General features: G+C 37.8%; 2 protein-coding genes across 4 annotated transcripts in view; one reads left to right on the top strand and one right to left on the bottom strand.

The window, feature by feature from the left end:
- Positions 1–6,166, bottom strand: part of ATP6V1A (ATPase H+ transporting V1 subunit A) — a 43,423-nt gene extending 37,257 nt beyond the window's left edge. Inside the window, exon 1 of the mRNA XM_074301219.1 lies at positions 6,043–6,166. The gene's annotated coding sequence lies outside the window, so the exon portion shown is untranslated. The remainder of the gene's footprint in view (positions 1–6,042) is intronic.
- A 730-nt stretch (positions 6,167–6,896) lies between these two features.
- The window catches only part of NAA50 (N-alpha-acetyltransferase 50, NatE catalytic subunit), a 32,542-nt gene continuing 23,804 nt past the window's right edge, over positions 6,897–15,634 (top strand). For 2 of the 3 annotated variants that reach the window (XR_012488073.1, XM_074301222.1), the window contains exon 1: positions 6,897–7,317. Coding sequence is in view for 2 of the 3 variants with exons in the window: in XM_074301222.1 (XP_074157323.1) it covers positions 7,310–7,317 (8 nt within the window). In the remaining variant the exon portion in view is untranslated. The remainder of the gene's footprint in view (positions 7,318–15,634) is intronic. The other variant, XM_074301224.1, reaches the window with a different exon arrangement.

Genomic DNA, 15,634 nt, shown 5'->3' with positions numbered 1-15,634 from the left:
ATGCATGAACACATACCAGGGAATTAAAACACACCAACATATCTATGAATGTATGAACATATGAATCTTCTCTACCTTCTCCAGTGGTTTAACGCAAATTCCACTCAGTATTAAAGGAAACATTAAACTAATAAGAGCTTAAAGACCATGAATTCCCTTGGAGACCATGCCCATTTTTCAGCTTCAGAAAACACTAAAATGCTTCAAGTATATTTCAGTATAGATGTCTCACTACTACCAAGTAATAGTAACCAACATTACTTCAACATTTCAAAGTTTGCAAAATGCTTCACATACTATATTTTATTTGATTCCCAAATATAGTATTCTCCCTTTTACAGATGAATAGATGATGCTTACAGAGCTAAAAGTGAATTGTCTAATATCACATTTAAATGGCTGGGATTCAAGAGGGGATTTCTTGATTTTAAGTCCTATGTGTTCTTTCCATTGATTATCAATCTGCTTCTCTCAGATAAATGGCTTGGTAATTTGAAATATTTTGCTGAGGTTATTATTGTTTGAATATGTAGAAAATTTTGTTTTTTGATTAATTTCCTTACATTATTTCAAACAGTAGCAGAGACAGTATTGTAGATTTTCAAAATGTTTCGTGGAATAGCCAAATCAACATTTGACAGTATAATAAGTTAAAATCAATAGCAAAACTCCAGAAAGTTCTGACCCAATATATTTTAGATTTTTTTTTTTCTAAAAATAATTCAGGTTGAAGCTTATATATTTGTGAGCTAATAGCTGGTAATAGTTCTTGGTGTTTTATGCTCCAATTATATGTGCAATTGTTTTAGTTTCTATACATTTTTGGAACCAATTTTTTAAAAAAAGCACATATATGATAACCGTTATTGTAAGAAATAACTTAATGGATTCTCATACAATTAACTTTGCAGAAATGTAGTGAAAACTTAAGAAACTGCATAATGAAAGTGTTTTGAATGTTAATTAGAAAAAGTATGGTAATTATAAGCACTTGGACAATCCAGCTAATTTAGTTGGGGCATAGTTTCATCCCAGTTAACTTATGACAAAGAAAAATTCAGGTTGTTTCAGACCACACCCTTAATGACAATGAATTGTTTTACAAAGCAAGCTATTTATTACAAGGAGACAAATGGTAGATGGCTCTAGTCAATATTTCTAGAAAATCAAGTCTAGCTACCCCACCCAAAGATAGTCAGCACAGCTGTACTTTACATAGGAAATCTTTAGCACTAGTTAATATTAATCCCAATACTTGCTAGTTCATCTCTTAAATATTAAACAAATTCTTTTACCCTGACATTTAGTATATGACCTATGTGATCAAGTGATAATTCCTAATTACTTCATCTGTAAATCAAGGAGGGAGAAAGTATCTTCTAACTCTATTTAAATCCCAAAGATTCAGACGTAACAAACTTTTAAATACAAGATCCTTTCAATAATAATGAATAAAACAAACACTTCTTATAGAATTGGCTCACAGAAAACTACTCACATGGATCACAATTGGGCCAGTCTGAATTTCACTGGAAGAGAGATTTTGTGTGTGTGCTTTTTTTTTAACCTATCTAAATACTTCTAGTAAAATGCTTATCAGCTGAAATGCACCTTTCAGTCAGCAATACAAAACCCTGTAGCCAAGGGGTTTAGGTATCCATATCCTCAGGGGCTCAGGTAACAAATACTGGTTTATAAAAATAGTTGTATGAATTGGTGTGTGGTGTACACCTGCTGCACACCTGGAATCTCTGCTAGCCTGGAGGCCGAGGGTGGATCTCTTTAACTCAAAGAGTTCTCAAAAGTAGGTGGGCTAATCATAAGATTAGGAATCTGTTGCAAATTCTACTTTTATGTAGAGAGGCCCTTAATTAGGACTCTATATAATTAATGCAGTAAGAACCAGGTTGCTTATAGGATTGAATATACCCAGGTGGGAATGGATCATGTCAATGCTCCTGTTGATCAGAATAACCTTGGCTCCAGCACTTTCAGTCTGATCAATATGATCCAGTCTTTAAAAACAAACTAGGTAGTTGTTCATATGAAGTAGGCTGGCAGTCTGCTTTCACTTGCTAGGGCAATCCCTGTTTTGGCAAATAAACCAGTTCCTCTTGAATGGGTTATTTGGTACAGAACTTCAATAAAACAAATTAATGATGCATTAATAATATCCTTCCCAATAAAGAATCTTCAAATATTCAAATCAAATACTTGAGGGAAGAAGTGGAAGATAAATGAATGAGCTCCTTTAATAGTCATCTTTGGAAAGTAACCACTCAGCTACTTTCCTGCTTCAAATATTTCAATTTAATTCAATTAAACTAACATTAATTTAGTACCTAGTAAAAGCAAGACAACTTCCTAATATTCTAAATTGCAGACCACCTACTCATCTCCATTGGTAGAAAGGGGAATTGATTTACCACAAATTCCCTACACCAATGAAATCTGAGACAAGATTAAAAAAATTTTTTTCAAAGGCCTTTGTAGTAGGTCTTTGGAGATACACAGGAAAAAAAAAAGCTTTTCCTTTTCTCTGTCTCTTTCCTTCAAAGGAATTTACTTTCTATTAGTGGAAGGGAGAGATACAGGGAATAAATGGCCCCCAAGTTGTTTCTCAGTAAGAAAAGGATTCTGTGGTAGAGATGAAGGCGTTTATTCCAAGAAAGGCTTGTGAGAATGAATGTAAAATGATTTCTCTAGTTTCATAAGTTCAATACAATTTGGGAATGCTGAAGAAACCAAATTGAATAATTATTTACCCTTTTCTTTACTGCCATGTTTCTTACACTAAAAATTTTTCCCTTACTTCTTTAATTAAATTTAACACAACAAACATTATATATAATGCTAATGATATCAGCCAGATTGAAATGGCTTTCCTGATAATACTATTTTTGTCTCAGTCTGGACTGGCTCAGATCTTTCAAAAACCTTGAGGAAACAATCCTTGTTTGGTGAAGATTCAACTGGGCAATGAAGTAATACTTTCCTGCATTTTTTTTTTTTTTGTCCTCTATTTAGAGGTCAGAGGAGATTTTCTAATTGGTAGGTTCTATCTCTAGCACACATCAGAAGAGCTCTTTCCATACCTTCGGGGAGTTTAGTTATAAAAGTTAGGTTAGGGCACTTGTCAGTACAAGTCAGCAAGCTGAAAAGAAGTTTGCCATAATGGATAGAGGGACTGCTATTAAAAGTGAACAACACCTGTGTTTAAGTTCTATTCATGATACTTAATAGACAATGTGGGTACAGTCAAGTCACTTAATCTTTTGGAATCCCAGGCAACTCTAAAATCCCATCCATATTAGCTTCCTTGGACGATCTCTGCTCCCATGGATTTAAGCAGCATCTTTTTTTTTATCCAGACTGACCTTCTCCACTGATCTGGAGTCATCTCCAACTACCTTTCAGACATCTTGAACTGAATGTCCAGCAGATATCTTAAATTCAACATATCTACAACTAAATTCATCATTTCCCCCCTAAACACTCCTCCTTTCAAATTTCCCTATCCCTGTGATGCAGCCCTGCTCATAATCTAAGTGTCATATTGGGCTCATCATTTTCTCTTGCCACTCCTCATAGGTCAGTTGCTTTCACCTTTGCAACATAATTTCTTCTCTGACTTTACCACCAATCTAATGCAAGTCTTGATCTCCTAACATCTCAGACCTGACAACTGCAATAATGGCCTGCTGGTGGATTTGGCTATCACATATTTTTCCCCAATTTAATCTGTTCTCCAAGTAAATCTTGCCAAGTAAAGGTTGACCATGCCACTGCCTACTCAACAAACTCCAATCACCTCAAAGATCAAACACAAAATTCTGTTTGGCATTTAAAGCCTATCAAAACCTAGCCTCCCTCTACCACTCTAGTCTTCTTAAACTGTAACCACTCTTCATGAATGAACTCTAATCCATTAAGAATAGTTTTTTAGCTGTTCCTCAAAACATTCCATCTCTCAGTTCCTCAATAGTTTCTCTAGCTTTCCTCAAATGCCTGGTATGCTCATGCTCACCCTCATGACTTCCTTCACTACTAAATCAATAATCAACTACTAAATCAACTAAAATGCCATACTCCATACGAAGTATTTATTTCCCAGACTCTTAATTCTAGTATCTACCCTCCATCAATTATTTCCTATTTATCTTGTATACAGATTATTTCTATGTAGTTGTTTGCTTGGCATCTCTTCCATTACATTATGAGTTCCTGGAGGGCAGCAAATGCCTTTTGCTTCTTTTTTTGTATCCTCAATGCTTAGCATGGTGCCTGAAACATACTTCTGGCTGAGAGCTGCCTATTCCTGGTGAAGGAAGATTCCTTTTCAGATTATAGGTCTAATCTAACAATGCGTCAGCACAGAGAATACAAAGAATGAAAACTTGTGGGAACTTGAAGGAAAGTAGGGTTGAATCAGACCTTTCAACTTTCTTGTGGAACCTGATTATTCAACATGGCAAATCTTTTCTTCTTTTGGATTTAATAAAATTATTTACCCAAACTAAATTTTATACAATTTTTCTCTTTTTGAACATCTGTCCTTAAATTACATTTAGATGTTAGACTTTACTAATCCAGTCATTATAGTTATAACAAGAAAAGGGAATCTTATTAAATTTGAAAATCAAATCAGTATTTTCATAGCACAGTTTGTGAAGGAGGAACTAAAGGTATTAAGTTTGTTTTGCATAATGGACATAGTTTATCCCCAAACTAAAATATACCCATCTCTAAGGCAGTGCTGTTTGGGGAATAACACATTTCATTTGAAGTATCAGTAAGTACCAACAGCTGTACAAAATGCCTAGTAGTTCAGGAATGACGGAGGCTTGTGTTTTGTAAATAAAATACTTTGAATTTCTGTAGCTTTATAAAATACCACTCCTGACAACCTAGTTAGGTTATCTGGAATTTTACAGCTAGGAAATTTAAAAGAAAGGTGACTGAGGTTATCCACAAATTACCAAAAAAAAAAAAAAGTAATGAGCCCGATTCCTTTATCATTGTTTCTTAATGTCTAGGACGAGCTACTAAGGTCTGAATCAAATAGGGAAGGGATATAGGGAGGAGGGTTAAAAAAAAAATTCAAACCAATTCAGTAAAAAATGTCTAAGAACTTAAAAACACAGACCAACACACCAGAAGGGTACAAGGACAGGAAGAAACATAGTCATATCATCTAAAATTAGGATAAAGAACTGTTTAATAAACATTTGATTTATATTCTAATCCTTGATCCAGCAAATACTGTCTTTCTTTTATGATCCAAGATGAATCAATGACAACCCACTTCATGGGGCCTCCTACAGACCAAGATGCTGCAATACCATGTTCTTCAACTCCTCCCCATCCCATCTGGACTGACGCATCACTATCTCCTATTTAAGGATGCAGTTTAATGTTTACGTAAATATACATATACACGTATACGCATGTAGTCACATATATACATATATGTGTAGTTATGTATATACATACACATGTCTGTAAACACACATAATGTGCCATGATCTTCTGTTTTCAAGGAAGGGAAATAAAAGATTTGCATTTCAAAAGACCCCACTTTCAGCCTTTCCCAGTAGCTCGGGAAGTTGAAAATACCTAAATGCTTTTTGGATGCAGCCTCCAAGCCGAGGACAGCCGCTCCCCGAACCAGGTGACTCCGTAAGCTTAGGAGATCTCCCCCCCACCCCACCCCCCGCCCAGCCGCAGAGCTGCAGCTCGGAATGGAGCTAGCCGGGAGGGCCGGGCCCCAGCCAGTCTCACTTTCCCAAGGGTCTGCGGGTCCCCAACGAAGAGTCATAACGGCCGGCCGCGCTCGCCTCCGCCCCCGGGGAGAGCCCGAAGCCGTGACCGGCCCGAACAGGGCTGCGGCGACCACGGGAGGAGGTCTCACTGAGCAGCTAAGAAATGAGCTCTAAGCAGGTGCAGAACGGCCTCTTCCTCCCGTGCCGACCTCGCCAAGGCCCTGTACTTCACACTCGTTCGTCCGTCCTCCCTCCCTCCCTCTCTCCATCTGGTGCTCACCTACTGCGGCGCGAGCTGCCGAGAAGCGGGCGAGGGGCCGAGGGAGAAGCAACCCTTCAGCTCTGTCACTGCGGACCTCGGCGACTCTAAGAGCAGCAGCAGAGGGGGCGGGGTCTCGCGAGTCAAGTGATTCCGCTAAGCCCCACCCCTTCTCCCAACCCGCCCCCCCCCCCGCGCATTGCATCTCGGGAATTTCTCTTTTATTTGGCATTGTTTTTAGGAAGTCATTTTCTCGGTATATGGATTCCTTGTTATTGTTTTAGTCGTTCGGAAACATACATGTTGTAAGGAAAGGAAAACAACTGCTTTTCATTTATACAATTTGAGAGCGATGGGGGACGGGGTTAAAGGGTATTGCTAAGGAAATGACGTTTTTCTGCGATATACGGAAATGGAGACGGGGATTCCATCCCGCAGATTCTGGTTTTAATAATCCCGGTTCTTAGAGGGTGCACAGACCACGTGACCGAAAAGGCTAGGGTTGGGAGTAGGCATCGTATCAGAATGTAATGTTTTTAATTAACTTTTTTTAAAAGATCATTATTTCGCGTTAAGTATAACCTTATAGTGGAAGAACAGAGACAAATAAGTCATTCGGTATTATAAAGTTCGAAGGTCACCCTAGAAGCAGGCGGAATAATCCAAAAGCCCGAGAAAAGCAGGGGTGGGCTGGCTGGATCTAGTCTCAGGAGCTGAAAGTAGGAACTGTAGAGGAAGGGGTAGAAAAATCCGGATTTTACCGCTCTGAGCACGGCGGGCCAATCCAATGAAACTCGTGAGAGGGGGTAAAGGGAAGGTGGGATGACAGATGGTACGGTCCAGGAGGTGGACGGTTTCCTAAGAGATCTAGGCAGGGGCGGGGAGAGGAAGGCGAGCGTGCGAGCGAGTGAGCGAGCGAAAGGAGCAGGGAGCAGCGAAGCTGCGTGCGCGTCGGCGCGCGCGGAGGGGGCGGGGTGAAAGGTCACGACGGCGCGGCGGCGGGTCTTGGCTGGCTGGCGGGCAGGCGGGCTGGAGCGCTGCGAGCGGCCCCGTGTGCACATGTGGAGGAGCGGCGGCAGCCCCAGCCCTAGGGCAGCGGCCTGAGACGCCCTCTAAGGCCGCAGTGGTCCCTAGCGAATCGTGCCCGGCCTCCAGCCCGGAGGCGGTGGCGGCAACGGCTGAGGAGGCGGAGGCCGGTGTGTGGAGTAGGGTCGCTCCCGGGCACGGGGCGCGGCGGCGGCGACGGCGGCGGGATCGGTGGTAAAGACGGCCACGGCAGGCGGGGAAGATGAAAGGGTGAGGCAGGGGCACCCGGCAACCCTTGGGTGGGACGACGGCCAGGTGGAAGAGGAGAGTGGCGAGTGCGAGACATGCTTCGCTCTGCCTCTGGCCTGAGGGAGGCAGCCTCTATGGCGGGGAAGGAGGCCTGGTCCCAGCGGCCAAAGGAACCCCGGGCGCGGGGCGAAGGGAGACTAGAGGCCGAGGCAGAGAGCAGGGCCTGGGCCTGGGTTAAGGCCCTCGGGGGTGCGTTGAGGGGGCGTCCCGGGAGCAGAGGGAGCTCTTCTGGGGAGGGAACGAGTGACCAAAGCGGGGCCACTTTCTCGTTGTGGGCCCTGGAACGGCCGGCGTTGCCGCCCCGTGTGTGTCCAGACTCGGGGAGCCGAGAGGCAGTTGTGGGAAATGGCCCACCCGGTAAAGAAGTTGGACAGTAAGGGGAGCTCGTGGTTTGACCGGAGATTCGGGTGTCTGGCGAACGGGGGGAGGAGAGCCCGGAGTCGGAGGAGGAGTGCCAAGTGCTTGAGGAAGTGGAGCGGGCGCTTCAGTAGGTGGAGCTCTTCCCTCTCGCTGGGTCTGACCACTTAGCTGACGCGTACCGGACGCGGGCTGGACACCGGCTTTGTCTGGGCACGAAGCAAACTTCGAACTCGGGAGTTTCTTGCGTCCGGACCTGCGATAGCTCCAGTAATTGCACTTGGACAAAATGTTTCTTTTTCCTTCATCCAGATTAAAACATCCTGATTGCTCTGGCTATTTCAAAAAATAAGATAAACCAGAATATACTTGTATCTAGAAGAGGTTTAAAATTTTAAATTGTTGAGTGAAGTCCTTTGGAAATAAAATCCTCAAATAGACTTTAGTAAAATGAAAATTTGTTCTCATTTTTCCGTTTAAAGTTGTGGACCTATGGTTTTTGGATAGTAATTAAGCAGATTGTTCACAGTTAAGATGAGTTGTTCACAGTTAAGATGAGTTACTAAACTTTCTTCTTTTTTTGTAATAGAAGCAGGCTAGTCAAAATTTATGGTTGGGATGATTAATAACCTTTAACGTGGGATTATCAAAAGTTTAGGTGATTTTATTTAGCTTTAGTTTTGTTACACTTTTTTCTTTTTAAAAATTTTAATTCTAAAATTGTGGTTATGATGGTAATATATTGACTTCTAATCAACTTTTATAATAATTAAAAAAAAATATTGTCCAGACAGAAATTTCTACGTCTTCTACGTCTGACTCCTGCTGTTGTCAGTGTCTTCAGCAAGAGGTCAGATGAGGTGAAATAGATTTAAAACATTTTTCAAACTTTAAAGCTGTTAACTGTTATGATTGATCTAGCAACTTTGTCTTTGAGTTGGCTTAACTGCACATTTATTGTTGCCCATGAAAATTTAACGAAAGAACTGGAAGGTAAAGTGGGACTATTAATGTCTTTTATCCCAAAAGGTGTTTTTAAAAATTACTTGGGAACCACTAATTAGCATGAAAAATATGGGAAAGGTGGTGAACTTGGATATTCTTTGGCACTTGAATTTCCTTTAAGTAGTTCATTGAGTAACTAAGGAACCATGTATGGTCATCAATCTTATTTTGATTAATATCATAGTATCTTATATTGAGAGCTGGAACAGATCTTGGCCTTCTAGTTCAACTTTGTCATTTTTTAGATGAGCAAGTAGACCTAGAAAAATTGTCTTTCAGAAAAAGGATATGAACTCTTGACTCCAAATCTTTCATTCTGTAAATTTTTCTTGTTTTTCCATTTAGGATCATAGATTTATACCAGGAGAGGGGGAATCTGAAAAATCACCTGCTTTATGTTCTAAAATTTTTTGTGTGTCATGGACCTCTTTGGCAGTTTGGTCCCCTTCAGAATAAAGTTTGTTGCATAAACATAATTGATGGAAACCCTAAATTTAGAGGTTAGTAAAAATAAAGATTTTTTTTTTTTTTATACCCAACAAAATTCACAGATCCTTTGAAATAGATCTATTTATTTGTAGAATCCCAGTTTAAGATGCCCTGATTTAGTCCAACCTTGGTTACCGGATTTCTTCTAGCTACCAGTGCTGCTTTTGTGTATGTGTTTGTGTTCTCTTTCCCATTCTTACAAACTCTTTTAATATTTCAATATTATCTGTATGTCCAAATCTCAAACATCACTTACCTTTCTGGTGGATAATAGCTACTTAAAAAAATGCTTGTTGATTGATGGCATTTAATTCAACAAGAGCTTGTTATAATCCTGCAGTATTGGGGGTTGGGAATTAGAGAAAAAAATGAAACAGTTTCTGCTTTCAAGTAGTAATTGGGTACTAACTGGAAAGAGATAGTACTTGAACTAAGGCCCTATGGACCTTAAATGATTTCACCCCAAAGTCCCACCAAGTAGTAACAGTGGGGATGTGAACCAAAGTCCTTTGATACTAAATTCAATGTCAAAATGTGCTCTTTTAGGAGCTTCTTAGGAATAATGCCAAAAAAAATTTTTAATTGCTTAAAAGGAATAATGTCTACAGTTTTACATAGAGTAAGACTTTACATATCTGAAATATCCAGTCTTTAACAAAAGTGTCTCCCATTAAATAAGTACATAGGAGAAGTACTTCAAGATTCTTAGATTTTCGTATGTCAAATTTGTGCTCAATCTTGATAAACACATATACTGCATACACTTTCTAATACTTTCCTTTCTCTTCCACTTCATCTGTGCCCTTTCTTAGCAACCTATCACCCAACCCTAGTTCTGGAAAAATGTTGAATGCAACCTGTGCTACAAATCTGTTTTGTTGTTTCCATCTTTTCTCTTTATGGTCCCCATGTGGGTATTCTTGGCGAACATACTGGAATGGTTTGTCATTTTCTTCTCCATTGGATAAAAGCACATTAGTTAAGTGATTTGCCCAAGGTGAGTGTTTGAAGCCTTATTTGAACTCAAGTCTTCCTGATTCTAGGCCCAGTGCTCTATCTATTGAGTCACCTAGCTGTTGGTTTGCCATTTCCTTCACCAGCTCATTGTACAGGTAAGGAAATGGAGGCAAATAAGTTTGAGTGGCTTTCCCAGGGTTCGAACAGTTAGGGAGTGGATTTGAACTCAGGTCCTCCAGGACCAAAACTATCCGTTGCACCAGATAGATGCCCCAAAGTTGATATACCCAATGGAATAATAGTTCATACATAAAGCTCTTAGTCACTTTAAGTCAGTTCTTTCCTAAGCTAATATTTCACTTCTGGAACTTTCAACCTGACTATATAGTTGGCTATTAGTGTTAACTATTTATGAAGAGTAAAATAACATCTATATAGCACAGCTTCTGCCAATATGCATATGGGGATTCAGCAATGGTGGAATTTCAGTGATAATTCTAGTAAAAGGAATTGAAATAATATAACTTATTGAAAAGAGGTGTGATAATTCACCCAAACCAACCCGATATGCTATGCCCTACCTAAGAAGCAGTGTTATTTATTTTCAAAACATGCTGTTAAATAGATGTTTTGTTTTGGATACAATAAAAGAGATGGGTATCTTTGTAGTATTTGTGAGTTTACTTATCTTTGTGCCTGACCCTTTTGCCTATGCTATTTGAAGCCAAAATAAGAATATTATTTTCACCTTTGCACATTTTATTCCTCATGAAAGAACTTTAATGCCATCAGAGACTTCTTCAAGCAGAACATACTTTATTTTTTACTAGAACAAAAACTGTGTTTCTTTTTCCTCTCTTCAGACTTAAGAAGTAAGTTTGACTGAATTTGGACTGAATTTTCAGATTACTAACATGAAAAATTAAATGAGTGTCTCCTTTCTATCACTTAGACATCATGTTCTTGTGTTTGGGTCTATTTTACAAAAACATTTATAAAACTGGCTAAGGGGAGAAAGACTAGATTGAGAGTTCACTTGAATATTGGTGAATTGTAATTAAAAAATCTTAAGATTTAATAGTAAACTTTTTGGAACATAGTTGCCATCTTCTAATACCACCCCAAACAAAATATACAGAAATGCAGGTCAGCATATGTGTCCACCTTCGTGTTGCTGTTTCAATAACCTAGATGGAAGTCCTAGAAAAACTTTTTGAAGTATGTGGTTTAATTCAGTGCAGACCACAATTCCTAAATACGAAGTGACATAAATGTGATCTCCATATGCCTAAACCCTGTAGTGAAGTTGAAGAAAATGTTTTGTGAAAAAGGTCTTCCTCCTCCCCTTTTAGGAAATATTCCGAAATAGGTATTTGAGAAAAGGATAAACAGAAAAGACTGGAGAGAATAATAAATAGTTCAATATTTGGCACTCATCTAACTAAGGTGCATTAGTATGGTAGCTATCTTTATTTTTTTCTTGGACATATATATGACTCCTTTTTTTTGTCCATTCTAGTGTTCATAAATAGATAATAGCTCTTGTAGCTTCTTTTCCTTGTCTTAGTGTGGCTGAAAATCTATTTTACTATATAGGGCTGTTGACCCCTGCTGGATCATTCTCAGGAAATTTCAGTTTTGAGAGTTGGGTAGATGGAGTATAGTGGGGTATAGAGAAGAATATTAATTTTTCTTCTATCCCTTATTGCATTTCATTGAAATCTAAGAGTAGTATTATGTCATGAAATCTAAAACTTCTTTATGGGAAAAATTGTTAAAAGCTAGTTAAAGCAGAGATTTACATGTTAGCTTTTAAAAGAATATGATTATAATTTTCACATAGACTTGTCTAATGAAAACTGGACAGATAAAGAAAATTTACATTGTTAGCAAAAGCTAAGCAAGTGCTTTATCATATGTTCATGCTTATCACTTTTCATATGCAGAGAGAGCTAATTTTCTTGTCTCATTCAGCTTTAACTTTCGGAATATACATAGTTGGTGGAGAGGAGCAAAAGTTATAAAGTTCATTTGTTTTATCGCAAAGTAAATATGAAGAAACATATTTTTTGGACGTCTTTAAGAAAACTTACTCGCTTGAGTTTTTTTACCCTAATTTTAGGGGCATCCATAAAGTACTGAAACTATGCTTCATCTCTACTAAATTTAAGGATTGGATTGTAGGAGTGTGAGTGGAAAAGACTTTAGAAATTGTATAATCCAGGTCGTTTATAGATGAGACTAGTGAAAGGCAAGTGACTTGCTTTTTATTTTGATTTTTATGGGGGGGACATTCGAGGGAGAGAGATAACAAATGCTTGGACAAGTAAGGTGGGAGAGTATTTCAGTTAATTCTATTCCTTTGGCATATTTGGGGAGGTTATCTTTATTTGTTAAATGATACATCCAGATTTTGCTCATGAGAAAGGAATTGTATGTGCTGAGCACTTAAAGTCTGACATAATTTTTGCTGTTGCCGCCATGATTTTGTTATTTCTACTGCTTGAAGATTGAATAATCTAATGTCTCTTAGGAGACAGTGTACAGTATATGACACTACTGAAATCAATTAAATCAGATCAAATAGTTCAAGTGAGTGAATCAAATTCAAAGTAATCTAGGGAGATAAGGTGAATATTATAAGTAAAATACATGAACATCACTAGCTTGTTTCATACTTTAGTACCCACAAGTGTTACAGTCTTACCGTTTTTTGTTTTTATTTACTTTTAATACATATTGTGTGTATGAATACATGAATCATGTTAAGAGAGAAAAATCAGCACAAAAGGGAAACACCAGGGGAGAGGAGGAAAAATAAAACAAAACTGAACATGGTATGTGTTGATTTACATTCAGTCTCCATAGTTCTTTTTCTGGATGTAGATGGCATTTTCTGTCCAAAGTCTATTGGGATTGCTTTGGATACAGTCTTACTGTTATATCATTCCACTTTATGGGGCAGCTTATTTCCTGGACGGTATATGTTATCTTTGAATTTTGTCATGGGATCATAAATCTAGAGCTAGAAGAGATCTCTGAGGTCTGGATCTGGTCTCATTTTGCCAATGACAATACTGGAGCCTAGAAGTGATTTGCCCAAGACTACACAGGTAAGTCAGAGGCAGAAGTTGGGTCTAAGTCCTCTGACGCCAAAGCCATTTTTTCCCCCATTGTATCACATTATCTCTTACATAATTTTTGTTGTATTAAAATGACTTTACCTATTTTGTTTTCTTCTTGAAATTAATTTTAAGCAAGGGAATATGCAATAGGTAAACATAAAGATCTGTGATTCCTTGATGATGAAAAGGGTGGATTGGTCAAAACCAAAAAAGCAGATGGCCATTGATTTGCCCTTCAATCTCAGTGAAGATGGGTTTAAGTAAATTGAAATTAAATTGGTCCTTAGTTGAAGGCATAAATGCAAGTAACAAAAATAAAAAAGACAAAGAAAATAGTACAGCTATTAACATAGACAAAAATATATGTTATGCTAAACCATTTATTTTCCTCAATAATGTTTTATTTGTTCCAGTTACATGTAGAGATAGTTTTCAACTTTTATAAGATTTTGAATTCTATTTTTGTCTTCCTTGTACCCTCCTCTCCCAAAGATGGCAAGTAATCTGATATAGGTTAAACATGTACAATCATATTAAAGATTTCCACATTAGTTGTGTTGTGAAAGAAGAATCTGAACAAAAGAGAAAAACCATAGGAAAGAAAAATGAAGTGAAAATAGTATATATGCTTCTATCTGCTTTTAAACATTATAGTTCTTTCTCCAGATGTGAATAGTATTGTTAATCATGAGTCTTTTGGAATTGCTGAGAACAACAAAATCTGTCAAAATATTGCTGTTACTGGTGTCCAGTATTCTTCTCTTTTACTCATTTCACCTTAGCAGGAATTTATGTAAGTCTTTCCAGGCTTTTCTGAAATTTGCCTGCTCATCATTTCTAATAGCACAATAGTTTTCCATTGCATTCATATATCACAACTTGTTCAGCCACTAGATTTCCAATTCCTTGACACTACTAAGAGCTGCTCTAAACATTTTTGTACTACTTGTTTTTTTTTTTTTTTTTACTCTAGGTAGCTACACTAAGCTATAGTAAGCTCTTTCTTGTTTAAATACCATTCTAGTGATTGAAGGATGGCTATTAATAGAGTATCAAGCACAGTAGCAACTAATCACTTGTTTTTCTTATGCTACTTACTCTAGTTGATAGAATATCTAGTGATAGATACCTTATTGGTAATGCATGTTTATTTCTATAATGTCTTTTTAGAACTAGTCTCAAATCTGGTTTTGATCTACTTGGGGATCAGATCTTTTTTTTTTTTTCTTGAATGGCTTGGGTAGGTTTCAAACCTAGCTGGCTATGTTGTTGCCTATTTAATTTAATGTGGCTAACTGAATTAAACCTGGAGTTGTTAAATGGGGGGAAGGGAAAGGGACAGAGGGAAAAAGAAAGTTAAGAAGATAGAGGAGGAAAATTCAAAATTGCTTTCTTTAGGCCTATTAAAGGAATTGAGTCTGAAATAGTTTTAGTCACCTAGTGCAGGACTTATTAAACTTTTTCCACTTGTGACCTCTTTTTTTCCTTGAGAAATTTTTATGTGATCCTGGGTATATAGGTATATTAAATAGGTATAAATACACTATACTGCATTATAAATAAATAAAACACTAACTGATAATTGTAATTTTGTGACATCCTCTACTTTTCCTCTCCCCCCAACACACATTCAGTTATTAGACCATATATAGAGTAGAACCAGTTTAAGAAGGGAAATCTACACCAAGTCAGATTGTAATCTGGAGGAAGAGATCTTGTTGGACCCAGGTGACTTTGTTACTAATTTCTGATCTGTGCCTTTGATGGCATATTGTGGTATTTGGTTCATCCTCTGTACTTACATTTTTAACTGTGTGTATGTTTTTGTCTTAATTGATTAGATTATAAGCTTCTTGAGGCTAGCCTGTCATATTTATCTTTGTATACTTAGTGCCTAGCACAGTGCACTGTACATCATATGTGCACCTAATAAGTATAAAATAAATTCAATTCGGGTCAGGGAATTTATTGTTGTTGTTATTTATAACAAGCATTTAACATGCCATAAATACTTGATATGTTTTTATAATAACTTGAGCATTCAATGTTTAAGCTCCAAATGAGGAAATATTATTTTAACACCTTTGAGTGACTTGCAGATTATTATCCTTTATCAGAATAGTAGATACAACCAGGGAATGTGAAATCAGATCAAGCAGGACAAATACTTTATTTTTCCATCTGCCAGTAAGTAGAAAAGGGAGAAGGACAAAGTTGGGAAAATATTATCCAGTTAAATAGAGTATGTTGACTTTGTTAATAAGGAAAGGATCTCAGCCTCTTCTATAACAACTTAACATTTTTTTGAATTAAAAAAAGTTATGTTTATGTTGATTGGCTTTTTT

This window comes from Sminthopsis crassicaudata, chromosome 3 (assembly GCF_048593235.1).
Source record: "Sminthopsis crassicaudata isolate SCR6 chromosome 3, ASM4859323v1, whole genome shotgun sequence".
Taxonomy (NCBI): domain Eukaryota; kingdom Metazoa; phylum Chordata; class Mammalia; order Dasyuromorphia; family Dasyuridae; genus Sminthopsis; species Sminthopsis crassicaudata.
Note: the sequence above shows the minus strand (reverse complement) of the source record. Positions and strands in the feature narration are given on the sequence as shown.